The sequence below is a fragment of the Oncorhynchus gorbuscha genome, linkage group LG26 (genome assembly GCF_021184085.1).
Source record: "Oncorhynchus gorbuscha isolate QuinsamMale2020 ecotype Even-year linkage group LG26, OgorEven_v1.0, whole genome shotgun sequence".
NCBI lineage: Eukaryota > Metazoa > Chordata > Actinopteri > Salmoniformes > Salmonidae > Oncorhynchus > Oncorhynchus gorbuscha.
The window spans coordinates 9,857,616-9,883,713 of record NC_060198.1 but is presented as its reverse complement, the minus strand read 5'-3'; the positions used below and the strand labels follow the sequence as shown (position 1 = coordinate 9,883,713).

Sequence of the window (26,098 nt, the reverse complement as noted above, 5' to 3'; positions counted from 1 at the left end):
AGAGCTAGAGCTAGAGCTAGAGAGAGAGCTAGAACTAGAGAGAGAGAGAGCTAGAGAGAGAGAGAGCTAGAGAGAGCCAGAGAGAGCCAGAGAGAGCCAGAGAGAGAGCTAGAGAGAGAGCTAGAGAGAGAGCTAGAGCTAGAGAGAGAGCCAGAGAGAGAGCTAGAGAGAGAGATAGAGAGAGAGCTAGAGCTAGAGAGAGAGCTAGAGAGAGAGCTAGAACTAGAGAGAGAGCTAGAAAGAGCCTGAGAGAGAGCTAGAGCGAGAGAGAGAGATAGAGAGAGCGCTAGAGAGAGATCTAGAGCGAGAGCTAGAAAAAGAGAGAGCTAGAGCGAGAGAGAGCTAGAGCGAGAGAGGCTAGCATGCACAAGGATTCCATCAAACCACCATTAGAAGCATGCAGACTCAGACATAACACATACTGTGTATATGCAAACTATTCAACTCCACTTTCGAATCAAGGAAATTCTTAGTGATACATAACTCAACTGTGAACATGGAGCCTTAATGCAACATACAAGAGTAGCACGAAACAGCACAGATGATAAAACAAAACTTCAGGGAGAGAGAAATCAATGCAGACCCTATGTGGCCTTACCTCATCTAAACTGAGGTTTTAGGGGTAGAAGAGGAACTTATTAAAAAGCATCTTGGGATGTCCCTGATTGCCTTTCCATTTCCTCAGCGTCTAAAGTAGAGTTAAACATCATGTAGCCCCCTGATTGGCCTTAATAGAAACCAGTTGTCTCAGTCACACCAGTTGTCTCAACAGCCCTCCCCCTTCCTTCAAGTTTGCATCTCAAATGACACCCTATTCCCGACATAGTGCACTACTTTTGACCAGAACCCTGGTCAAAAGTAGTGCACTATATAGGGAATATGGTGCCATTTGTGATGCAGCCCATCAGCCATACTCACAAAGGACCTCCATCTCAGGGTTAATGTGCATCTCTGCACCACATGCAGCCATGTCTTCCAATCAAAGTCCCAGTCGAAGCACCACAGAACAAACTATTCCGACGTGGAAGTAAAAAAAATCCCAAATAAAATTCCCAACTGCTTCCCAAACCTAAACTCTTCACAGTGACAGCTGGGAGTGCCTGGGAGCGACTGGGATCTAATGTACAGTTTCTGTAACTCCCCCTCTTCCCGATGTTCCCAACTCGGCGTTCCTTACCCGGAGCCTCAAGACTGAACAATAAACAGAGCTCCACCGATCGGATTGCGCTTCCGGGGGAATCCCTGCCCCTAATTCCAGCTGGAATTCTAGGGGGGAGTCAGATGACTCAGCTTGGAATGGAGGAGAAGAAAGAGAGGAAGACGGGACCCTGATTACATACATTCTCTCAGTGCGGTCGTTCCAGAAAACTTCCCAGAGTTATGATGATAATTATCCTTAATAGAAACTTTGCCTTGTGCTGAACTGGGAGAGACAGAGAGCTTATCAGTGTTACAGTAAATGAACACCAAAAGATCTAGTCGTAACGTAAGTAGTCAACGGTTTTTCCCCAATTATAGCTTTACTGTAAGTTGGATGATTTAAATGGTGTATCCTGTTCCTGAAAGATATGTCAGTACAGTCCAGAAAGGGAGAATAGGACTAACCGTAGACGTGTGTACTACTGTACAACACCACATACTGTCAGAGGCGGTACCGTTGCCCTTTCCCCTACATCTTCAGCTACTCTTGCTTGTTCTTGTCTTCTGAATAATGAATAATCACAACCAAAAATATATTTCATTCATAATTATGTATTTTCTCATGATATTTGAATAGCAATATACAAATATTTTGTATTTTATATGAACAAACCTTTTTATTCATTCATGTCTCATCACTGAGTACAAAGCTCCAACGCTTCGCACATCGTGAAGGTGAAAGTTCACGCAGAGTTCCTCGGAGCCGAGCTACTTTAGCTAAATTGACAAAGCTAGCTACTTCCACCGGATAATGACTCCCAATGTAGCAGTGTTAGCTGTGTTTAGGCAATAGAGGACTCCGTGGAGGTGAGAAGCCAGTCGGGCAAGAAAGCAGTGTGTGTGTGCACGCGCGTGCGTGTTTGTGTGCGTGCTAACCCAGTGTTGTTTGATCTAGGGCTGTTCAGAGGGGATTAGGGTTTAAGTCTAGTCATATTACCCCTGTCAAACACACCTCCAGGCACTGTGCCGTGCGTCAATGGGTGCGATGATGACTCCATTACGAAGAGTGGTCTCATTCACCTCAATGTAAAGTGAGCATCAGCTAGGAAGCAGTTGCCGCAGCTATAATCAGCATGGGGCCCCAGCCTGTGCAACTGGACACTGGACACCATTTTGTGCCCTACAGTACTTGCATTTTGTCCTGAGGAAATTTATTGAATGACAGGTCAAAATCACGTAAACCTGGGAGGGGCCTATACGACCAAATCGATGAGGTCTGCCAGTGAGACATTTAATTAACATGGAATCATGTCTTTATAAAAAATATATGATTGAAGATGAATTAACAATTGATCATAAAAAGTAACCGTCTTCCTCTTCTATTGAACATCTAAGGGTCAATAACTCCCTGCAGTACTGTGCCTCTAACACCCCCCCCCCCCCCCCCCCCCCAATTGACTGGTGGCTGATAGAAATAGAATCACAGAACATTGACGCCGTTCTAGTAATTCTATTTCTATGGTGACTGATTACTATTATTTAGGTACCTCCTTAGGAGAGGTCCAGCAGGGAGAGGGGGTGTACTGACCCCACACATACCCTGCCCTGCCTCCCATCTGCCCACTGCCCGGGCCTAGCAGATGGCACAACAGTGGTACGTATGGCCATCTGTCCAGTGCCCCCTCACAATTCGTGTGCACTCACTGAATCTTTGGCCACACAGCAACAACTGTTGGTTGCGAGGCACTGCACTCGACAAAGACCTGTACATGACGTCAATATCTGGGAACCTCGTATTGTTATGGTGAAAGAGAGAGTTTAATTACAGCAAAACACCATTATCATTCCAAACATGGCCCTTATCAGCCAGGGATGAGGAAAACCTCATTAGCAGAGGGTGTTGAGAGCTGAGGCACTGACAAAGTGGACCTTCTCTTTGTTAACCAGCTGTACAGTTGGCAAAACTGAGAAATAGTGAGCTCATCCTGGTCAGCCCGTAGCAGCTGGGTGCAGTCTATAAGCAGGACCAGACAGGACCAGACAGGACCAGACAGACCCCTCTTCAAGATAAACCACAATAAATCAGATAAAAGACTGTGGTAGAGTCAGGGGAGGGTCCAGCCATTGGTAGTGATGATAGTCGTTGGCTGGTGGTCAGGAAAAGGTCCTGGCCCTACCTATTTTGTACGGTCGTGACTAGTGTCAGGCCAGCTTGACCAGCATTCAGAGAACTCACTAAGGAAGAAAAGGGTGGGGACTGGGAGATAGCGGCTCAGGGAGACTGGAAATAGGAGGAAGGGGGAACTGGAGTTGCTTTAGTGGAGTGTGTGCGTGTGTGTGTGCTGCATGGGAACCTTGTTTAACCCCTGACTTCCACCAGGCGGAGCAGAGTAAACAGAAGCTTCCGGAAACCTTATCTGGGGGACCCTGTCCGGTTTCCACTTCACTCAGCTCAGCTCTCCCTCAGTGGAAGCGCTCAATACACACAGACAGACACAGGCTTTCCACTGACCCAGTCAGAGTCCACAGCCTCCAAAAACACTTTAAATCACATCAGGGATAAATCCCACATGACACAACCAGACACATTCATTCAGTTTTAGTGAGATACAGAACAATGTGTGAGTGAGAAGAGAAAGGGGGGAGAGAAATGAAAGAAACACCGAGTGGATAAGAGAACAAGAGATGTACTTCGAGATGCACCTTTACTGTCTATATGCCCTCAGCAACGTCCTGTATAAGATGCAATCAGTACCTGCAAGCCAGGTCCCACAGCCATCTCCCCTAAGCCAAACCCTACACTCCACATGTGATACTGCACCTCCTGCTGGCCACTCTGAGCTCTGCACCCACAGACATGATGATGAGCTAACACCGCTTGCCCTCGGGGGGAGCTGAAAGTGAGTGGCCGACACTGCAGTCGAATGACCTCACTCTGTAGTCTTCCTAGCCCGCTAACGCTAACCCTGAGAGGTTTGGAACCTGTCAACAGTTTAAGATGAGCCACGATGATATGCTCTAGCAGACGGCCTCCTCTACTCGATTCAAGGGCTTCATTGGCATAGGAAACGCATGTTGTCGTTGCCAAAGCAAGTGAAGTAGATAATAAACAAAAGTGAAATAAACAAAAAATGAACAGTAAACATTGCACTCACAAAAGTTCCAAAAGAATAAAGACATTTCTACTCTCTCTCATAATGACACAGCAGGTCACGCTGAGTGCAATTAAACTGGGAGACGCCTGACCACTGTCTGAGGTGGTGTGTGTGTGTGTGCGTACATGCATGTGTGTGTGAGTGTGTCATAGTCCTCCCTTGCCATCAAGTCCCTGCTTGCTGGCTGTGTAAAAGCTAAATGTACACCAGCCCAAACCCTGCAGTGCTCCCTTCCCCCCTAAGGTGTTGCCCCATTCCTAGTCCTGTCCACAAATTGAAAACAAATGTGACTCCAGAGTAGACATGTGTTAAAGACCCAATAAGCATCATCTCCAGGTCACTATCTGCCTGGTTAAAAGGAGTGGGGCCTCCTTCCTCTCCTCGTACCATAGTGACTTGGTGAATGACTTCATGAATGGCCCCGCGAGCGAGAGAAGAGGGGCATCTCTTGCTGTGATGGATACCAGGGGCGTATCCTGTTGCAACATTTCTTTTAAAACGGAAGCAGACAAGGGGCCTACCTGAATTGGTCCAAATAGAAACTCTAGTTTCGTTCTGTTCTGCTTCCGTTTGGTTCTTAAACGGTAAACGGTTTCCGTAATGAATGCACCACAGTGCCCTGCTGTCAAGAGAGGCTTTAATCACAATGACCTTACCTGAGATACTGAACGGAGTGCTTCAACTAAAGACTAAGGCGCCGGAGTAGGTTTAAATCACATAGCGCTGTAGGCCATTCAGGCTCCACTTATGTGACACAGCATGGAAAGACATGGGGAAGGGGAAACGGAATACAGTACTTTAGAATCCTAGGGAATCAGTACAAAGTTTCTTACTTTGGGAATGTTTACACTCGATTTCACAGTACAGGCCCAGTGTGTGTGTGTGTGTGTGTGTGTGTGTGTGTGTGTGTGTGTGTGTGTGTGTGTGTGTGTGTGTGTGTGTGTGTGTGTGTGTGTGTGTGTGTGTGTGTGTGTGTGTGTGTGTGTTTGTTAGCGCGACGTTAGCCAGATGGGAATGGCTGCCCCCTCCCCCAATGCCCTAACCTTTCCTCCTGGGGGGGGTCCACTGCTAATCATGTTAATCAGCCTGGGATCTCCCCACCCTTCTGGCTCTCTGTGTGCGGAGGGAATCTCTGTAGAAAGGGGATAGTGGGGCCCTCATCTGGTGTGACGCTGCAGAAGGTCACATGGGGGTACAAGGGTGTAGGGGACCGGGACCGGCAACACACAGGCAGGCCACCAGAGGAGAATGACGGGGCCTGGTTGAGAACAGTGAGAGGAGTGTGTCACGGAACAAACAAACTCCTTCGTCACAACTTTGTTGATCAACCAAACATGTTAGTTCAGGGCCAATGAGTGTCAGAACTGATGGCATAACCAACCACCCCCCATGGACAGAGTGGTCCATTTGAATCTCAAGGGGAATTCCTGTCTGTATTGTTACAGTATAATATGACAGTCATTTACAGTATAATGGACCTCTGGTTGTAGCAAGAATTTGTTCTTAACTGACTTGCCTAGTTAAATAAATGTTATAGGGAAAAAATGACAAGGGCAGTCAACTGAGGCAAATCATAAACCTATAGTGAAGTTCAATGTAGAGATGTGAATGGGAGCAACACTGATTCTGCCTCCGGGTGGCGCAGTGGTTAAGGGCAGTGCCAGCTGTGCCACCAGAGACTCTGGGTTCGCGCCCAGGCTCTGTCGTAACCGGCCGCGACCGGGAGGTCCGTGGGGCGGCGCACAATTGGCCTAGCGTCGTCCGGGTTAGGGAGGGGATGTCCGGGTTAGGGTAGGGATTTCCTTGTCTCATCGTGCACCAGTGACTCCTGTGGCGGGCCGGGCGCAGTGCGCACTAACCAAGGTTGCCAGGTGCATGAAAAAGGGGTAAAAAAAACAAAAAAAAACAGTGCACTGATTCAATTAAAGAGTCTTCCAATTTCTTCTTTGTTGATATTTAAAGCCACCTACAGAAATTAGAGACGGACATTTTTTTTGGTGCGTGAATTTGACCCCTTTTTCTCCCCAATTTCATGGTATCCAATTGTTAGTAGCTACTATCTTACAACTCCCAGTACGGGCTCGGGAGAGACAAAGGTCGAAAGTCATGCGTCCTCTGATACACAACCCAACCAAGCCGCACTGCTTCTTAACACAGCGCGCATTCAACCCGGAAGCCAGCAGCACCAATGTGTCGGAGGAAACACCATGCACCCGGCAACGCACTGCGCCCGGCCCGCCACAGGAGTCGCTGGCGCACGATGAGACATGGACATCCCTACCGGCCAAGCCCTCGCTAACCCAGACGACGCTAGGCCAATTGTGTGTCACCCCACGGACCTCCCGGTCACGGCCGGTTACGACAGAGCCTGGGCACAAACCCAGAGTCTCTGGTGGCACAGCTGGTGCTGCAGTACAGCGCCCTTAACCACTGCGCCACCCGAGAGGCAGAGACTGACATTTTGATCCTAGAAATGAACTAAAAATGTATCCAGGTGTGTGATCTCACCACAATAGAGTACAACTGTCTGGAAGGGCCACTGACTCTGATCCCATGACCCAGGCTGAGAGAGGAAGAGAGGCGAGGTCAGGACGAGGGGAAACAATCGTCCTGACGGACAGCACACGGAAGGAAGGAAGCCCGGGAAACCAGAGTGTGCGTCTCTGATGTCATTACCCGTTTGAAAAACCGAATGGACAGGAAAACGGCTTATCACTCACAAAAACACCGCTGAGAGTAACTTGGAAAACTTCACACGAGGCACGGAGTCAACAATCTGTACGCCAATGTAAAGAGTTTCACATCCACCGGTATCTAGGGAATATCTTTGTCATGAAAGAGAATCAATATCACTTTTGTGAAACCATCACATCTATCACTCATAGTCACCTATTGAAATGAATTAGGGTCTACTTGTGTGCTATGCTGGAGCCAATTTCTCTACTTGACACAAGATCTGATGGAAACAACCCACCAGCAGTCCACTACAGTGTTGTGTTGTTGTTGTGTTGTTGTGTTGTTGTGTTGTTGTGTTGTTGTGTTGTTGTGTTGTTGTGTTGTTCACGTTTCTGCTCCACTGATGCCATCTCCCCACATTGACAGACGGAGCAGAGGGGTCAGAGTCACTCAGTCAGGGTGGGCCCCGGCCTCAGGCCCTCCAGGCAGGTCACCCTTCATTGAGAGCCCTAATAAGGCCCTCTCCCTCTGGGCAAATAACGAGCCCAGACCTCCGTGGCCTGAGTAGGAACCAGACTACAAGACTCCCAGCTCCAGAGCAGGAAAGAAAACACTCACTCGCTCTCTATATCGTCCTCTTAATATTGGAATATAGCCGACAAACTCTTACCGAATGATAAAGTATGTTCATTTATACCAATACTGTTCCAATCCACGAACACCTAATGCTAAAATGGTCTGTGTCCACAGGGGGAAAAGCCTGCAGAATTATAGCTAATTAAAGGCCAAGTAAGCCATGAAATACTTGGCAATGTCACTAATAGCGACACTGGAACATTCTGGCTTATTAAATACTGAAAGCCGTGAGTCAGTTGATAACTGCGGAGTTGGAGTTTTGAGGAAGCGAAACGAGCAAAAAGTAGAATGCTTTTCTGTATGTGGCTGTGTCCAAAATGGGAATTACCCTATTCCCTATGGCACTAGCTTTGACTAGAGCCATAGCTCCAATATATAGGGAATAGGGTACCATCTGGAATGCAGAATGTGTGCCTTTGTCCACCTGATAAACAAAAACCAACGCGTCTAGCAGCTGCAGTTTCCCTGCAGCTGGCCCCATGCTGTGGGCTCCCTCAGTCTCAGGTCTGAAACGTTGTCGAAACGTTATTTATACATTCTCTAAAACGCTCTCTAAACATGGCGTGAATGCTGTCTAAAGACTGTAAATGCTGACACATTAGGTCATATTTGGCTCCGGTTTTTATCCCTCAGTTTTCAGGAATCTAACTTGGCTCGTGTCGGGCGTCCCTTCTGGGGGCCTGAGACACGCTCAATCTGCAGAGGGAGGAAAGAAGAGGAGTGTCTGTGCGTGTTGTAAGAAAGAGAGAGGAGGAAAGAAGAGGAGTGTCTGTGCGTGTGTTGTAAGAAAGGGAGAGGAGGAAAGAAGAGGAGTGTCTGTGCGTGTTGTAAGAAAGGGGGAGGAGGAAAGAAGAGGAGTGTCTGTGCGTGTGTTGTCAGAAAGAGAGAGGAGGAAAGAAGAGGAGTGTCTGTGCGTGTGTTGTAAGAAAGAGAGAGGAGGAAAGAAGAGGAGTGTCTGTGCGTGTGTTGTCAGAAAGAGAGTGTCTGTGCGTGTGTTGTAAGAAAGGGAGAGGAGGAATGAAGAGGAGTGTCTGTGTGTGTGTTGTAAGAAAGAGAGCGGAGGAATGAAGAGGAGTGTCTGTGTGTGTGTTGTAAGAAAGAGAGAGGAGGAAAGAAGAGGAGGGTCTGTGCGTGTGTTGTAAGAAAGAGAGCGGAGGAAAGAAGAGGAGTGTCTGTGCGTGTGTTGTAAGAAAGAGAGAGGAGGAATGAAGAGGAGTGTCTGTGCGTGTGTTGTAGCGGAGAAAAAGAGAGTGCGTGTGTTGGAGGAAAGAAGTGTTGTAAGGAGTGTCTGTGCGTGTGTTGTAAGAAAGAGAGCGGAGGAAAGAAGAGGAGTGTCTGTGCGTGTGTTGTAAGAAAGAGAGCGGAGGAATGAAGAGGAGTGTCTGTGCGTGTGTTGTAAGAAAGAGAGAGGAGGAATGAAGAGGAGTGTCTGTGCGTGTGTTGTAAGAAAGGGAGAGGAGGAAAGAAGAGGAGTGTCTGTGCGTGTGTTGTAAGAAAGAGAGCGGAGGAATGAAGAGGAGTGTCTGTGCGTGTGTTGTAAGAAAGAGAGCGGAGGAATGAAGAGGAGTGTCTGTGCGTGTGTTGTAAGAAAGGGGAAAGAAGGAGTGTCTGTGCGTGTGTTGTAAGAAAGGGAGAGGAGGAAAGAAGAGGAGTGTCTGTGCGTGTGTTGAAAGAGAGGAGGAAAGAAGAGTGTCTGTGCGTGTGTTGTAAGAAAGGGAGAGGAGGAAAGAAGAGGAGTGTCTGTGCGTGTGTTGTAGAGAGCGGAGGAAAGAAGAGGAGTGTCTGTGCGTGTGTTGTAAGAAAGGAAAGAAGAAGGAGTGTCTGTGCGTGTGTTGTAAGAAAGGGAGAGGAGGAAAGAAGAGGAGTGTCTGTGCGTGTGTTGTAAGAAAGGAAAGAGTGTCTGTGCGGAGGAAAGAAGAGGAGTGTCTGTGCGTGTGTTGTAAGAAAGGGAGAGGAGGAAAGAAGAGGAGTGTCTGTGCGTGTGTTGTAAGAAAGAGAGCGGAGGAAAGAAGAGGAGTGTCTGTGCGTGTGTTGTAAGAAAGGGAGAGGAGGAAAGAAGAGGAGTGTCTGTGCGTGTGTTGTAAGAAAGAGAGCGGAGGAAAGAAGAGGAGTGTCTGTGCGTGTGTTGTAAGAAAGAGAGAGGAGGAAAGAAAGGGAGAGGAGGAAAGAAGAGGAGTGTCTGTGCGTGTGTTGTAAGAAAGAGAGTGTCTGAGGAAAGAAGAGGAGTGTCTGTGCGTGTGTTGTAAGAAAGGGAGAGGAGGAAAGAAGAGGAGTGTCTGTGCCGTGTGTTGTAAGAAAGAGAGCGGAGGAAAGAAGAGGAGTGTCTGTGCGTGTGTTGTAAGAAAGAGAGAGGAGGAATGAAGAGGAGTGTCTGTGTGTGTGTTGTAAGAAAGAGAGCGGAGGAATGAAGAGGAGTGTCTGTGTGTGTGTTGTAAGAAAGGGAGAGGAGGAAGAAGAGGAGGGTCTGTGCGTGTGTTGTAAGAAAGAGTGTCTGTGCGTGTGTTGTAAGAAAGGAATGAAGAGGAGTGTTGTAAGAAAGGAGCGGAGGAATGAAGAGGAGTGTCTGTGTGTGTGTTGTAAGAAAGAAAGAGAGGAAAGAAGAGGAGGGGAAAGAAAAGAGGAATGGAGGTGTCTGTGCGTGTGTTGTAAGAAAGAGAGCGGAGGAATGAAGAGGAGTGTCTGTGCGTGTGTTGTAAGAAAGAGGGTCTGTGCGTGTGTTGTAAGGAGGAATGAAGAAAGAGAGGAGTGTCTGTGCGTGTGTTGTAAGAAAGAGAGCGGAGGAATGAAGAGGAGTGTCTGTGCGTGTGTTGTAAGAAAGAGAGCGGAGGAAAGAGAGGCATAGACAAAGAAGGAGAGCGATGTGTCAGATGGTGCCGACTGCTAAAACACGCTGTTTTGCTTTAGGACAGGGATGAAGAGAACCATTTATACATTCGTCTTTTGCATATGTAGGAGAATAAAACAAAATATTGTTGTTATCTAACATTCTACCAAGAGTGCATGAGTTGAAGAATAAATTGGCAGAATATTTTTTGTACAGTCAGCGATAGGGGACTGAGTTGAGAGGGAATTGAAGAACAATGAAGCTGAGCATTCATTGGTAGGGGACTGAGACGCTGGGCTCCAGACAGAGCAGAGGGAGGGACAGGAGAGACAGGCCGTAGTGACAGACAGGCCCAGGCTGGGCTTTAATCAAACCGACCTCTCCTCTTGCAGGCCCACTCCGGGGACCCAGAGCGCTCCACTGTGTGTGTGTGATTGCATCTTCCAGTCCCTCTGTGAGGTAGTAGAGGAGGGCAACTGGAGGGGGATGATGTGTTGTGGAAAATGTACTGTACCTCCGCCACTGGAGGTTTAAAAACAAAAAGTGTATCCAAAATGTGGATACCTACACTACCGTGTACTGCGGAGGTATGTGCATATTGCCAATAGTCTTAAAAACTGTCTGTATCAGAGTGGAGGCACTCAGCCTCAGCGTTGGAGGCCACTCCTAGAAACAGGCCCCAGATCAGTGGAGTGAGCCCATTACTGCCTCCACGCCTCATTGGGCCTCTCTGCTTTAACACACCAAAGCTTCTGATCAGCAGCCTCTGTAATGCCAGAGGGAACTCTAGCCCAGATCACTCACACACACACACACACACACACACACACACACACACACACACACACACACACACACACACACACACACACACACACACACACACACACACACACACACACACACACACACACACACACACACACACACACACACACACACACACACACACACACACACACACACACACCATATCCTATGATCGGTGGTTAGCAGCACACACAGCAGGCCCAAAGCCTCAAAACACTGCTTTACTCTCCCTTGTTTATACATGTATATACTGGTCATCTCCATAGTAACTTCACAGTGACACAATTGAAAGACAATGGAAAGTTGGGGCCTTCCTACAAACCCAAGCATCTCTATGGCTGTTTGTGTTCTCCCCTACTTGAAGCCCCTCACTCTGCTAGAGTGACTACATCCAGGATCACATGAGGAACCTAAGGAGTTAGAGGGTTCAGGAGAAGAAATCTAGGGTCAGAGGTTACTTACTGTCAGGGTTGGGGGACTTGGTGCGGTTGGGCGAGGAGCAGCGGATGGTGGTGACGACGGTGTTGTGGTGGGGGTTGGGGTGGTGCGGGTGGTGGACCGGTGCATGATGACCATGGTTCTCGTGGTTGTTCTTTCCATTCCCCGTTGTCTCGGGTGCTTTGGTGACGCTGATTCCTGGTGTGGTCCTAGCGGCCGGGCCGTCCCCCAGATTGGGGGGCTCGAACCTCCGGGCATGGCTGGGGGGCTCGGGGGTCCGGGCCCCTCCGCGAATCACCACATCCTGGGGTGTTTTAGCGAAGGTCACCTCCCGTTTGTGGCCCACCTCGGGGGTCTTGGAGTGGCCTAGGACCTCGGGTCGTTTCGTGCCGAATCGGAGGGAACCAGGGCTGGTTGGATCCACCTGCTTGGAGGAAATGTCGATGGAGAGCTCCGTGCGCCCCCGGGATATGGGTTCAGGAGGCTTGGAGCCGCCCCCTCCCATGATGGTCTTGGAGATGGAGAGCTCCGTGCGCCCCCGGGATATGAGTTCAGGAGGCTTGGAGCCGCCCCCTCCGATGATGGTCTTGGAGATGGAGCCGTTGTTGTTATTGCTGGCGCCCAGTTCACGGTAGTAGATGCTGGTGGGGGACATGACGGGGCGGTGGTTGGGGTTGCTGGGCGCCCGGCGGGAGCCTGGCGAGGAGTTGACTGAGGTGTCCACATCCTCCACCTCAAACGACCTCTTTAGAGCTGCATGGAGGGTGAGATGAGACAGACACACTCAGTCAATGAGTCATCCATTCTTGACCATTTCTGACATTGCTGATAATCAGAGTGCACTTAGGGCCGGTTTCCGAAACAAACATTGCGGCTAGTCCTGGACCAAACATATACGTCAGCAAATATATGAACAGTGGATTCTAGTTCCAGAGGAGCAACATGAACTGTTTCGACGTCCCTGGCATCATAGCTGCTCGAGGTTAGTGGGTAGAGAGAAGCTGGAAAAGCAATCTCGGAAAGCAAAAAAGCAAAAAGGAAAATGGCAGCAACAAGCAATTAGGCCAAGCTCAAATCATTTCAATAACTCTTTATTAGTGGTGCCAATCTGTCACTACATACGACTGCATGTGGCACTCTGTACGTTTATATGGTGCCAGTTGTATGACACAGTGTGGTACTTACTGTATGTTATAAAATGTGATCCAACGTATACACCCACTTGCACAGCCTCAAATGGCCTTATACTTGCATGGCCTTATATTCTCTACATGCATTCTTTAATATTGTATGAGATATGGATGAGTTACGGAGGAGTAGTAGTGGTAGTAACTGATGCATAGTCTATATACAATGCATTAATACCAAATGAACAAAAAGGAGCCACGCTTCTCCCAGGTTACTGGTGGCTTTGTGAGAAAATCCCCAAAATAAGTTTCAACCAAAACATAAGGCTAGCTTGGCCTTGTAGGCATTGCCTCTTGGAAGTCAACTTGAATCCCATGGGGAACATGATAAGCTAGTCACTGTGGTTACGAGCTGGTTATGACATCACAGTCACACACATCCATGTCCTCTCTGTACCACTCAATACAACTCCAAGCTAATGATCAGTTCTGTTATGGCCTAAAGAGTGTGTGTGTGTGTGTGTCTGTCTACACGCGCGCGCGTGTGTGTGTGTGTGTGTGTGTGTGTGTGTGTGTGTGTGTGTGTGTGTGTGTGTGTGTGTGTGTGTGTGTGTGTGTGTGTGTGTGTGTGTGTGTGTGTGTGTGTGTGTGTGTGTGTGTGTGTGTGTGTGTGTGTGTGTGTGTATGTATGTATGTATGTATGTATGTATGTATGTATGTATGTATGTATGTATGTATGTATGTATGTACACCCACAGAGGGGGTACTCAGCCCCTATCCCATTGCCCTCTCCGTAAACCCAGTCCGAGCAGTGAAGGGACTCAGAAAGCTGGAGGCAATCACACCAAAGCCTTTCCTCAAAACATCAGTTACGGGCCTAATCTAATTTTACTGCTATAAACCTCTTCATTTTATGACAGCGATACTCTTTCTCCCCCTAAGACAAATCCTCTTCTTGCCAAACTATAATTTAGCGTGCTAAAGGAAATGTCTTGCTCTTCTCTGACTGTCCAATGGCAATTGTCCAGTTCAAGAACCTTTTTATGGCCTCATAAGTGTCCATGATGTCTATATTCTGTTGTTTGATTGGTGTTGCTAGCACCCCTTCCCTCTGTAGCTCTCTATTTAAAACACGCACTCCTGCTATGGCTACTATGGCTACCGTACGTCTCCGTGTTCTTGCATTCCCTGCGCATTGAAAAGCTAGCTAACCAACGTTAGCATAGCAGCATTAGCAAACTGCTAAATCGCCCAACTGCACTTGAAGGGTCTCGTGTGTACATACTGTAGCTGTTAAATGCTCTTAACAACCCCCCCCCAAAACACCTTCTGAAAAGGTTGTTAACTTAAACATTTATTTACAACGACTAACTGTTATTCTCTCATGCTTCCTCCATTACGCTCTCGTGATTTGGGGAATATGGCGTTAAATTCTACGAGTCTACGAGGCATTATTTAAAAAAAAAATGTTTTAGTCCTCCATTTTAAGAATGGGTGTTGCTATGGCTGTTACTAAAATCACGTCCCATCTCCCATATCTTCAATTAGAACGGGAGACCCAATCCCATATATAATACAGAAGACGGTTATAAGTTATTTCCATGTCCAACCCCCTTTGCCACTCTACTCCATCCCCCATAACCCCCCTTTCCTCCCTATTGTGTTTTATGATTGTGCTGAACGATTCCAAGGTTCTGGCTACTTTCAACTCGGTCCAGGACTAGGACTTGACTGCCAAATCAGTCCGCTGCTTAGTGCTTAGCAAACAGTGAGCTGGGAGGCCATTAGTGTCATGTTTTGTCTTATATTGTCTTGTCATTTTGCTTTTCCCTCTGTTCGTTTTCCCCCTGCTGGTCTTTTTAGGTTCGTTCCCCTTTTTCTCTCTCCCTTCCTCTCTCTCTTCTCTCTATCGTTCCGTTCCTGCTCCCAGCTGTTCCTATTCCCCTAATCAATCATTTAGTCTTCCCACACCTGTTCCCTATCTTTTTCCCTGATTAGAGTCCCTATTTCTCCCCTTGTTTTCCGTTTCTGCCCTGTCGGATCCTTGTCTATTGTTCACCGTGCTGTGTCTGTGTATCGCCCTGTCGTGTCGTGTTTCCCTCAGATGCTGCGTGGTGAGCAGGTGTCTGAGTCTGCTACGTTCAAGTGCCTTCCCGAGGCAACCTGCAGTTCATGATCGAGTCTCCAGTCTGTTCTCGTCATTACGAGTGGAATTGTGCTTTATGATTGTATATTTACTTTACTGGATTAAAGACTCTGTTTTCGCCAAGTCGCTTTTGGGTCCTCATTCACCAGCATAACAATTAGTGCATTCAGTGATCGGAAATGTTCTGAACGTTGCAGACAGAAATCGAATGAACAGAGCTGACACGATTCCCTATTCTATCTTTTCTACCACATACATTTCCATCTGAATGAGTTGCAATGAATGAGTTGCAATGCATAGAGAGACAGTTGGTATAAGCCTAACACTGATAGGACGTAAGTGTTACCATCAGGGAGAAACGGTACAATGTGTGATTAAATGCTCAATGCTTAAAAATTTAGGACTTAACTGTTAACATAACATCCCAGATGGCTGCATATGATTTAATATGACCTACAAATGCAACTTTCTCAACAGACACCATATGCCTCAGAATGACTTGGAAAGAGAGAGACTTTACGGGAATTACGGGAACGTTCCTCGACTCAGTTCCACCATGCGGTTTCCCACGGTTTTCTATACACTCAGAGGTCACTCTTTCCTACGTCATTCCATTAGAAGACAGAGAAGAAGGATCACGTGTTTCCGAGGAAGCATCCAAGGATATCCCCGTCATGGATTTCACACGTGCTGGATGGACCTGGGACGATACCAGGCGGTAGGCCAGGAGGACGATACCAGGCGGTAGGCCAGGAGGACGATACCAGGTGGTAGTCCAGGCAGATGATACCAGGCGGTAGGCCAGGAGGACGATACCAGGCGGTAGGCCAGGAGGACGATACCAGGCGGTAGGCCAGGAGGACGATACCAGGCGGTAGGCCAGGAGGACGATACCAGGCGGTAGGCCAGGAGGACGATACCAGGCGGTAGGCCAGGAGGACGATACCAGGCGGTAGGCCAGGAGGACGATACCAGGCGGTAGGCCAGGCAAACGATACCTGGCGGTAGGCCAGGAGGACAATACCAGTCGGTAGGCCAGGAGGACGATACCAGGCGGTAGGCCAGGAGGACGATACCAGGCGGTAGGCCAGGAGGACGATACCAGGCGGTAGGCCAGGAGGACGATACCAGGCGGTAGGCCAGGAGGACGATACCAGGCGGTAGGCCAGGAGGACGATACCAGGCGGTAGGCCAGGCGGACGATACCAGGCGGTAGGCCAGGCGGACGATACCGTCTCATCCCCCAAGTGAAATGGCATTCCCAGACAATGAGCTGGAAATACAGAACGTCTCTGCGGAATCTCCTTAACAAACAGAGCCTACTTTTCTCTCTCCCTGTGTAGCCTACCTCTTGGTGTTCTGTGTCCCATAGTCTCCTGTGAGGGGATGACTATAACAGTGGCCATAGGGCCAGGCATTTTTCCTGACCAAGAACAAATCTGGGCCCATAGTCCAAGGCCTATAACTGGGCCAACAGAGTTTTTCCTGGCCAGATGTTGTGGTCAACTTCTTGGTTGTGTTGGGTTCTGACTGAGGTCAGAAAGATCAAAGTCATCGCCACATCCTGTTGTGGGGTTTAGTGAGGCTAGAGAAAAGATTGAACACTGAGGAAAGAGAGGGTGAGAGAGAGGGACCATCGACGTATACTAAAACTGACTAAAAAGGTCAAGACGTGAGGTTGTGTTCTCTATGGTCCACTGTTGCACTACAGCTCATCCATATCAGCACACTATCCTACTAAACAAGGCCAATGGACATCATGGTGGCCTTCATGTTAGAGTCCCAGGCCTTAATCAATACTCCTTCTCTGAGATGCTTTGTGAGTATGGGCCCTGAGCACCATGGCATGTCGTCTGAGTCCTGATGTGACCGGCTGGATCAGCTTCCTCAAAGAAATGGGTCTAGACGGGGGCCAGACGGCCTTCAGACCGGCCTCTTAGAACTGAAGAGTGAAGGGAGCTCTCCTGGGCAACTCTGAGGCCCAAATGCTAGAGTTTCATCTGTGTGTGTGTGTGTGTGTGTGTGTGTGTGTGTGTGTGTGTGTGTGTGTGTGTGTGTGTGTGTGTGTGTGTGTGTGTGTGTGTGTGTGTGTGTGTGTGTGTGTGTGTGTGTGTGTGTGTGTGTGTGTGTGTGTGTGTGTGTGTGTGTGTGTGTGTCTGTCTAGTCTAATTTATGTCTATTGGGCCAGATGTGCAAGTGTGTGTTTTGAGGGTTCTTTAGGGCAGAAAAGGCCAACTGTACTGTAGCAAATATATAGTATTACACACTATCTATGGGATACTGGAGAAGATATTGCCAAATAATATTGCTGACCTTTCTCTGCTCATATAACACCATGGTATTAAGTCTGTAGTCAATGGTTGTCTCACTGAACAATCTCTTACATTCCCGACTCGCTCACTTCCTGATCCGTATCACATGACGGTGGAACTATGAGGACGCTGACAGTTACTGTAATACTGCCAGATTATGGTCTATGAAACATAATGCCAAACCCACTGGCAAAACAGTGATTATGACTTGAACAGAATGTCTATTCAAGTTTGACAACACTTTATCTTGATACGCGAATACAAACTATAATGGTGAAGTTTAACTTCGGAGCGCTACATACCCACGCGTACGCACACAGCGCTTCTGCCAGTGTCAACAGAAGCGGGCTACAACATTATGCAGCGGAATTATAATATTATAGAAATCTTTCAAAACCAAGTCTGACAAGGCAAGGCCATCGAATGACCGATAACGTTACACAAATCCTCCCCCGATGATATTTCACTTGATCAGACCAAAGCTTAGCCACCGCTAATGTCAGGGTGTCAAATATACACTTCCTCATGTCTTCTCTGGACACGGTTGGGTTTACGCTGACACACAGTGTGACAAAGAGAGAGAAAGAAAGAGGAACTCAAAGTGAACGCAGCTGTTGGTAGTTCAGTAGTGCTTGGCTCCAAACCTTTCAGTCTGAACCCCTGGGTGCTTGGCAGGTAAAGGCCTAGTTCAGTCCTTTGAACAAGCAACAGCCACAGGTTAACGACTAGAAAGCCTTCTGTACTGCAGGCCACTGCCACCCTGGTTTACATCACTTGTTGACCACTGGCGCCGTTTCCAATGTTAGAAGCAGCGAGAGCGGATGGACTCCAGACAACACCTGCAGCTATTTCAAACTCCACCATCGCAAACAGACCCCGAGAGGATCATTCCCTATTTAGTTGACTCTCTATTGAGTTGATTCGATTAATCAGAGAGCAATAATAGACCAAGGCTTATGATTTGATGGTGATCTCAGGTGCACTCAGAAATAAGAAATTCAAATCCATACCGACGCACTAACATAAACCATACCATCTAAACACACACACACACACTGTCCACAAACAATAAGCCTCTGGAAAATCCCCACACTTCTAGTTTGAGACAGACATAACACGGACCAGACTGGATTTGCAAGTAAATGGCAGAGTAGTCCGACGTCAGCTGTGTTTCAGCAGCAGTGCGTGTGACCAATAGTGACGTTTCTACACGCCCCCAGATCAGATACCAGAGCGTATCAGATTCAAGCAGAATCCACAACTGCCTGAGAGGACAGGCTGAGTGACAGGGTGGCTGACACCATCCTGCTACCATGGCACTGATATGGTATTTTTCATCCATTTGATCACATAGTACTGCTAATGGAAAGTTAACAGCACACTGTACCTAAACTGAGTTTACAAAAGAAAGTGGTGCACAAGCCCCCAAAGATGGTCATAAAAGTGCACGGACACTCCACCAAATATACATAAACACATGCCACTTTAAAAGAGAGCCCAGGCATTAGAACACATGTTTACTTTACCTATTTTTTGGCAGGGTAACACACACACACACACACACACACACACACACACACACACACACACACACACACACACACACACACACACACACACACACACACACACACACACACACACACACACACACACACACACACACACACACACACACACACACACACACACACACACGGTGGAATTTCCTCTCCCTGCCCGAACAGCGGCACACTCCCTCAGAACACATAATCACTCACTAAACAAAACTACCTGGACATAAACCTACAGATGTGGGAGATGGAGTCTGGTCTGTCCAATATGGAGAGATCACCACAGTCCTTTCTGTCAAAGAACAAGGTCTTTACCCTCATGAACAGACTGATATAGTTTTGAGCTTCTCACTGGCTCAAAACTACTTTCTGAAGCAGGACCACACATCCAGAAGTGTAATTCTAAGGGAGTGAATGCACACATACCGATCTGACCAAGAGAGCGAGAACTCAACGCTCACCAAGTTCTGGACTGTGTCTATGTGACCCTAAAGAAATGAAATGAACAATACCGACATGTTTAACTGTGTTCAGTCACACATTCAGATTCTCAGATCTGACGGAGGAAACACACTTTCAGTTCAAAGTGTGTGGGTTTTGGTTTTTACAATCGCTGTGGGGATAAAAATAAGAAACCCGCACACTGCTCTCGATAGTATCACTGCTCTTTAATAAGCTTTATGTATCGGCCTGCAGAGCCCTCACAGGGATAGTAAAACAAGGAAAACTCAGACAAATGGGTACATTTTGTCAAGACCACAAAGGGATAAGGCTATTTTTTTTTAGCTTCAGCGGTTAGGTTTAGGCTTACAATTAGGGTTAGGGTTAGGGTTAGTTTTAGGATTAAGGTTAGATTAAGGATTAGGGGTTAGGGCAGGGTTTCCCCAACTGGTTCCTTGGGACCCCAAGGGGTGCATGTTTTGTTTTATGCCCTAGCACTACACAGCTGATTCAAATAAATCAACTAATCATCTAGCTTTGTTCATTTTAAATCAGCTGTTAAGTTAGGCCAAAACCCAAAATGTGCACCCCTTGGGGTCCGAGGACTGAGTTTGGGAAACGCTGGGTTAGGGAAAATAGGATTTTGAATGGGAATCAATTGTTTGTTCCCCACAATGATAGCAAAACAAACGTGTGTGTGTGGCACCTGTCAGACCTCTCACAGCTGGAGGGAAGGACACACTCGGACCGGAGGAGGAAGAGGACAACAAAGGAAGTCAATGCTAGCTTCACAGGACAGCGAGGAAAACAAAGGAGAGAGACAGAGGACACTCTGAGGAGTTGTGAATGAATGGGGGTTTGATGCGGTGGCCAGATGTGAGGCTTCACTATGAGTCCCTTTAATGCTTTCAGCTGGAAGGTTTCCTGTGGTGGAGTAGCACTGTCAATACTGACAGTGACGTAACTAGGATATTTTGTATTTACCTTTATTTAACAAGGCAAGTCAGTTAAGAACAAATTCTTGTTTTACAATGACAGCCTAGGAACAGTGGGTTAACTGCCCTGTTCAGGGGCAGAACGACAGATTTGTACCTTGTCAGCTCAGGGATTCGAACTTGGCCAACGCTCTAACCACTAGGCTACCTGCAACCCCATATAATCAATAGCAGACTCGGATTAAGAGGGGCGGCAGGGTAGCCTAGTGGTTAGAGCGTTGGCCAAGTTCGAATCCCTGAGCTGACAAGGTACAAATCTGTCGTTCTGCCCCTGAACAAGGCAGTTAACCCACTGTTCCTAGGCTGTCATTGTAAAATAAGAATTTGTTCTTAACTGACTTGCCTGGGTCAATATAGGTCAAATAAAGAAGAGACTGAGGGGAACACATGCCCAATGTGTGTACAAACACACTCAAGAAACAAAAACAGAGTGAGAGAGGCCAGTGCTGTTAAGTGGAAAAGGCTAGTGACTCAATTGTACATTTGATCTAGAAATAGCAGTTATCATCAGTCGTTAGTCACCACTGGCTGTCGATAGGAACGTCTGTGACAAATAAAAGAGGGTGATCAAAACAAGACAAACCTTCAAAGTCAGAGATAATTCCGTCCAAGTGAGCAGTAACCTTGGAGTCGGACATCTTGCTGGTTTGATATCCAAGTAAACAGAATTCCCAAATCCCTTCCCAAGCAAGGTAACGTTCCAGAGTCCCCCTATTGATTCTAAACAAATTCCAAATTAGGAGCCAGTGTAAAAACCAGAGTGCTGAGTAGTAGATCTGATCCAATCCAACAGCTTTCTTAAAGGAGCAACTTATTTTTTTCTCTGCTTCCTCCTATGCCTGGCACTGCATCGCAGCACTCAGTCTTCAGAGAGTGAAAAGCAAGCCCTCCTCTCCTCCCCTCAGAGAGAAACTCCCTCCCTTTATTTTGTGCATCTCCCTGCCTGCCGCCTCCCTCTCAATGAGGGGCGGCAGGGTAGCCTAGTGGTTAGAGTGTTGGACTAGCAACCGAAAGGTTCCAAGTTCAAATCCCCAAGTTCAAATCTGTCATTCTGCCCCTGAACAGGCAGTTAACCCACTGTTCCTAGGCTGTCATTGTAAATAAGAATTTGTTCTTAATAACTGATTTGCCTGATTACATTTTTTTTATGACTGTGTCTGTGTGTCAAGTCTGTAAAAAGACATGAGCCAACAGGGGAATTGTCACACAGCCACTTAATCAACTTCCTGGCTTCATCTAATCAACCAGAAAGCTCAGGCCTTCAAAAATGGCCTTCATAAAACTCAAGCCACTCAGTCCCACTCCAATCGAGCTAACATGAACTAAGTACCTCAGTAGTTCTTGATAAACATGTCATTCTGCCTCTCTAGCACTAATTAAAGAACACTCACTTCTCTAGTGCTTTCCTGACACAAAGTCTGAATGCATCTGCAATGGCACCCTTTTCCCTACATAGGGTCAAAAAGGTATATGAGCCCTGGTCACAAAGGTAGAGCACTATATGAGCCCTAGTCAAAAAGATAGAGCACTATATGAGCCCTAGTCAAAAAGGTAGAGCACTATATGAGCCCTAGTCAAAAAGGTAGAGCACTATATGAGCCCTAGTCAAAAAGGTAGAGCACTATATGAGCCCTAGTCAAAAAGGTAGAGCACTATATGAGCCCTGGTAAAAAAGGTAGAGCACTATAGGAGCCCTGGTCAAAAAGGTAGAGCACTATAGGAGCCCTGGTCAAAAAGGTAGAGCACTATAGAAGCCCTGATCAATAAGGTAGAGCACTATAGGAGCCCTGGTCAAAAAGGTAATGCACTATAGGAGCCCTGGTCAATAAGGTAGAGCACTATAGGAGCCCTGGTCAAAAAGGTAATGCACTATAGGAGCCCTGGTCAATAAGGTATCGCACTATAGGAGCCCTGGTCAAAAAGGTAGTGCACTATATGAGCCCTGGTCAAAAAGGTAGTGCACTATAGGAGCCCTGGTCAAAAAGGTAATGCACTATAGGAGCCCTGATCAAAAAGGTAATGCACTATAGGAGCCCTGGTCAAAAAGGTAATGCACTATAGGAACCCTGATCAAAAAGGTAGTGCACTATAGGAGCCCTGGTCAAAAAGGTAATGCACTATAGGAGCCCTGATCAAAAAGGTAATGCACTATAGGAGCCCTGGTCAAAAAGGTAGTGCACTATAGGAGCCCTGGTCAAAAAGGTAGTGCACTATATAGTACAGTCCAGGCTGCATCACATCAGGTCATGATAGGAGTCCCATAGAGAAAGGCACAATTGTCCCAGCGTGGTCCAGGTTTGGCCGGGGTAGGATGTAATTTTAAATAAGAATTTACTTGCCTAGTTATATAAAAGGTTAAATAAAAATAGATGTTTTTAGGGAACAGGGGTCCATTTCAGACTCACCCCTCTAATTAAAGAACACTCACTTCTCTAGAAGTGGGCCCACCTGGTGACTGGCGTCGCCTCACCCTAACAGCTTCAGGTCAAGGAGCGGTCCTGCTGTGTTTTATTGTGTGTTCTGGTTCCTCTGTATGGCGAGTGTCTAGGGACCAGGGCCAGAGGCTGCCAGGTAGAGAGTGTGTGTGTGTGTGTGTCCAAGGACTATGGAGTGTGTGTGTTTATGATATATACCAGTTATAGGACTGGAATACCTCTTCTAGACTGCTACCATGGTTTGTTTTTTTACCACTTGTGCTGTGTTGGAAAGGTTACAGTCTTCTATGGATTGTGTAGGCTGCCTCAGTGCTGAAAGCAACCATGGGTTGAGTCCGCCTTATAAGTACTCACATACCCACATTCTGTGTATCACACATCCAGTAAAACATGACAGCTGTGTATAGGCGTGTGGTGTGTGTGCCTGCGTGGATGTGTGGGTGTGTGTGCCTGCGTGGATGTGTGGGTGTGTGTGCCTGCGTGGATGTGTGGGTGTGTGTGCCTGCGTGGATGTGTGGGTGTGTGTGCCTGCGTGGATGTGTGGGTGTGTGTGCCTGCGTGGATGTGTGGGTGTGTGTGCCTGCGTGGATGTGTGGGTGTGTGTGCCTGCGTGGATGTGTGGGTGTGTGTGCCTGCGTGGATGTGTGGGTGTGTGTGCCTGCGTGGATGTGTGGGTGTGTGTGCCTGCGTGGATGTGTGGGTGTGTGTGCCTGCGTGGATGTGTGGGTGTGTGTGCCTGCGTGGATGTGTGGGTGTGTGTGCCTGCGTGGATGTGTGGGTGTGTGTGCCTGCGTGGATGTGTGGGTGTGTGTGCCTGCGTGGATGTGTGGGTGTGTGTGCCTGCGTGGATGTGTGCGTGTGCATCTGTGTTACATCCTCACTAACCCATGCCTGTGCATTCATGTACGTATCTTCGGTCAAACGTAGCAGTGTGTGGCCCACTGGTACTCAGACTCAGTGGCAGTACTGTAAACCATATGCCACACAGCCCCAGTCCTCAATTAAACCTAAAAACACACAGTGCGAAATACACACCTCCCCAGCCAGCATATATTTATCTAAACACGCACGCAAACACACACGCAGATGATGGCTCCCTCCCAGGCATAGAGAGACGGATTTTCAAAACAACATCTGGAGCGCGTGTGTGTGTGTTTCAGTACCCCTGAAATAGCCCAGTAAACAGTGTTTGAAGGCTCAGGGCTAAACTGTAGAAAAATCCCCACCAAAACAATACAGCCGGGTTCTGGATAATGGCAGAGAGAGAGCGAGAGAGACAGAGAGAGACACAGAGAGAGAGAGCGAAAGAGACAGAGAGAGACAGAGAGACAGAGAGAGAGGAGAGCTGTGGTGTAGATGCATATTGTTTGTGTAAAAGGGTGCCGGTTTGGGTCAGTACAATATACTTATAGGATAGGCTGGTCTAGGACTCTCATCATATTCACACTTCTTACTTCACATCATCTCGTTCCAGTATGATGTGGGTTAGCTTTGTCACTTACTGTGTGGGCCTCCTAATACTTCCCCGGTTGTACCTGCAGACTTGGTCGTCAGGCCAAATTCAGACGAATAGGAACACAACCACAGACGTTTATCATGAGGAAGTGACAAAACCAGTCGCCCCACATCAACTCCATTTATGAGTGTGTGTGTGTGTGTGTGTGTGTGTGTGTGTGTGTGTGTGTGTGTGTGTGTGTGTGTGTGTGTGTGTGTGTGTGTGTGTGTGTGTGTGTGTGTGTGTGTGTGTGTGTGTGTGTGAGAGAGAGGTTAGACAGTTCCTCTAAAATGTCACCTTTTAAAAACGGCATTGTCCTGACCTTTCAGTCCAGACGGCGTGGCAGCACTGATGACTGCTGATGGAATTAACAGAGATAAATAAACGTGGCTTCAATAAAAATCTTGAGTAGAGAAACTACTTAATTAAACGGGATAATAACACACACAGAAACAGACAGAGAGAGAGACAGAGACAGAGGAGAGACAGAGACAGAGGAGAGACAGAGACAGAGGAGAGACAGAGACAGAGGAGAGACAGAGACAGAGGAGAGACAGAGACAGAGACAGAGGAGAGACAGAGACAGAGGAGAGACAGAGACAGAGACAGAGGAGAGACAGAGACAGAGACAGAGACAGAGGAGAGACAGAGACAGAGGAGAGACAGAGACAGAGACAGAGGAGAGACAGAGACAGAGGAGAGACAGAGACAGAGACAGAGGAGAGACAGAGGAGAGACAGAGACAGAGGAGAGACAGAGACAGAGACAGAGGAGAGACAGAGACAGAGGAGAGACAGAGGAGAGACAGAGGAGAGACAGAGACAGAGACAGAGGAGAGACAGAGACAGAGGAGAGACAGAGGAGAGACAGAGACAGAGGAGAGACAGAGACAGACAGAGACAGAGGAGAGACAGAGGAGAGACAGAGACAGATGAGAGACAGAGACAGAGGAGAGACAGAGACAGAGGAGAGACAGAGACAGAGGAGAGACAGAGACAGAGACAGAGACAGAGGAGAGACAGAGACAGAGGAGAGACAGAGACAGAGGAGAGACAGAGACAGAGACAGAGGAGAGACAGAGGAGAGACAGAGACAGAGACAGAGGAGAGACAGAGACAGAGGAGAGACAGAGACAGAGACAGAGGAGAGACAGAGGAGAGACAGAGACAGAGACAGAGGAGAGACAGAGACAGAGGAGAGACAGAGACAGAGACAGAGGAGAGACAGAGACAGAGACAGAGGAGAGACAGAGACAGAGACAGAGGAGAGACAGGAGAGACAGAGACAGAGGAGAGACAGAGACAGAGGAGAGACAGAGACAGAGGAGAGACAGAGACAGAGAGAGAGAGAGAGAGAGAGAGAGAGAGAGAGAGAGAGAGAGAGAGAGAGACAGAGACAGAGGAGAGACAGAGACAGAGGAGAGACAGGAGAGACAGAGACAGAGACAGAGGAGAGACAGAGACAGAGGAGAGACAGAGACAGAGGAGAGACAGAGACAGAGGGAGAGACAGAGACAGAGGAGAGACAGAGACAGAGACAGACGAGAGAGAGAGACAGAGACAGACGAGAGAGAGAGACAGAGGAGAGAGAGAGAGACAGAGACAGAGACAGAGAGAGAGAGAGAGAGACAGAGACAGAGGAGAGAGAGAGAGACAGAGACAGAGACAGAGACAGAGACAGAGAGAGAGACAGAGAGAGAGGAGAGAGAGAGAGAGAGAGAGACAGAGACAGAGAGAGAGAGAGAGACAGAGGAGAGACAGAGACAGAGAGAGAGAGAGACAGAGAGAGAGAGAGACAGAGAGACAGAGAGACAGAGAGAGAGAGAGAGACAGAGAGACAGAGAGAGAGAGAGAGAGAGAGAGACAGAGACAGAGAGAGAGAGAGAGAGAGAGAGAGAGAGAGAGAGAGAGAGAGA

General features: G+C 47.8%; 1 protein-coding gene across 6 annotated transcripts in view; it reads right to left on the bottom strand.

The window, feature by feature from the left end:
- The window catches only part of LOC124015245 (septin-9-like), a 100,321-nt gene that overhangs the window by 43,948 nt on the left and 30,275 nt on the right, over nt 1–26,098 (bottom strand). For 2 of the 6 annotated variants that reach the window (XM_046330323.1, XM_046330324.1), the window contains exon 2: nt 11,704–12,432. The exons of 1 other annotated variant lie outside the window; for it this stretch is intronic. In XM_046330323.1, the coding sequence (XP_046186279.1) occupies nt 11,704–12,432 (729 nt within the window). Of the gene's footprint in view, nt 1–918; nt 1,177–11,703; nt 12,433–20,836; nt 21,081–26,098 lie in introns of those variants that run through there. 3 more of the 6 variants (XM_046330322.1, XM_046330325.1, XM_046330326.1) reach the window with 3 other exon arrangements.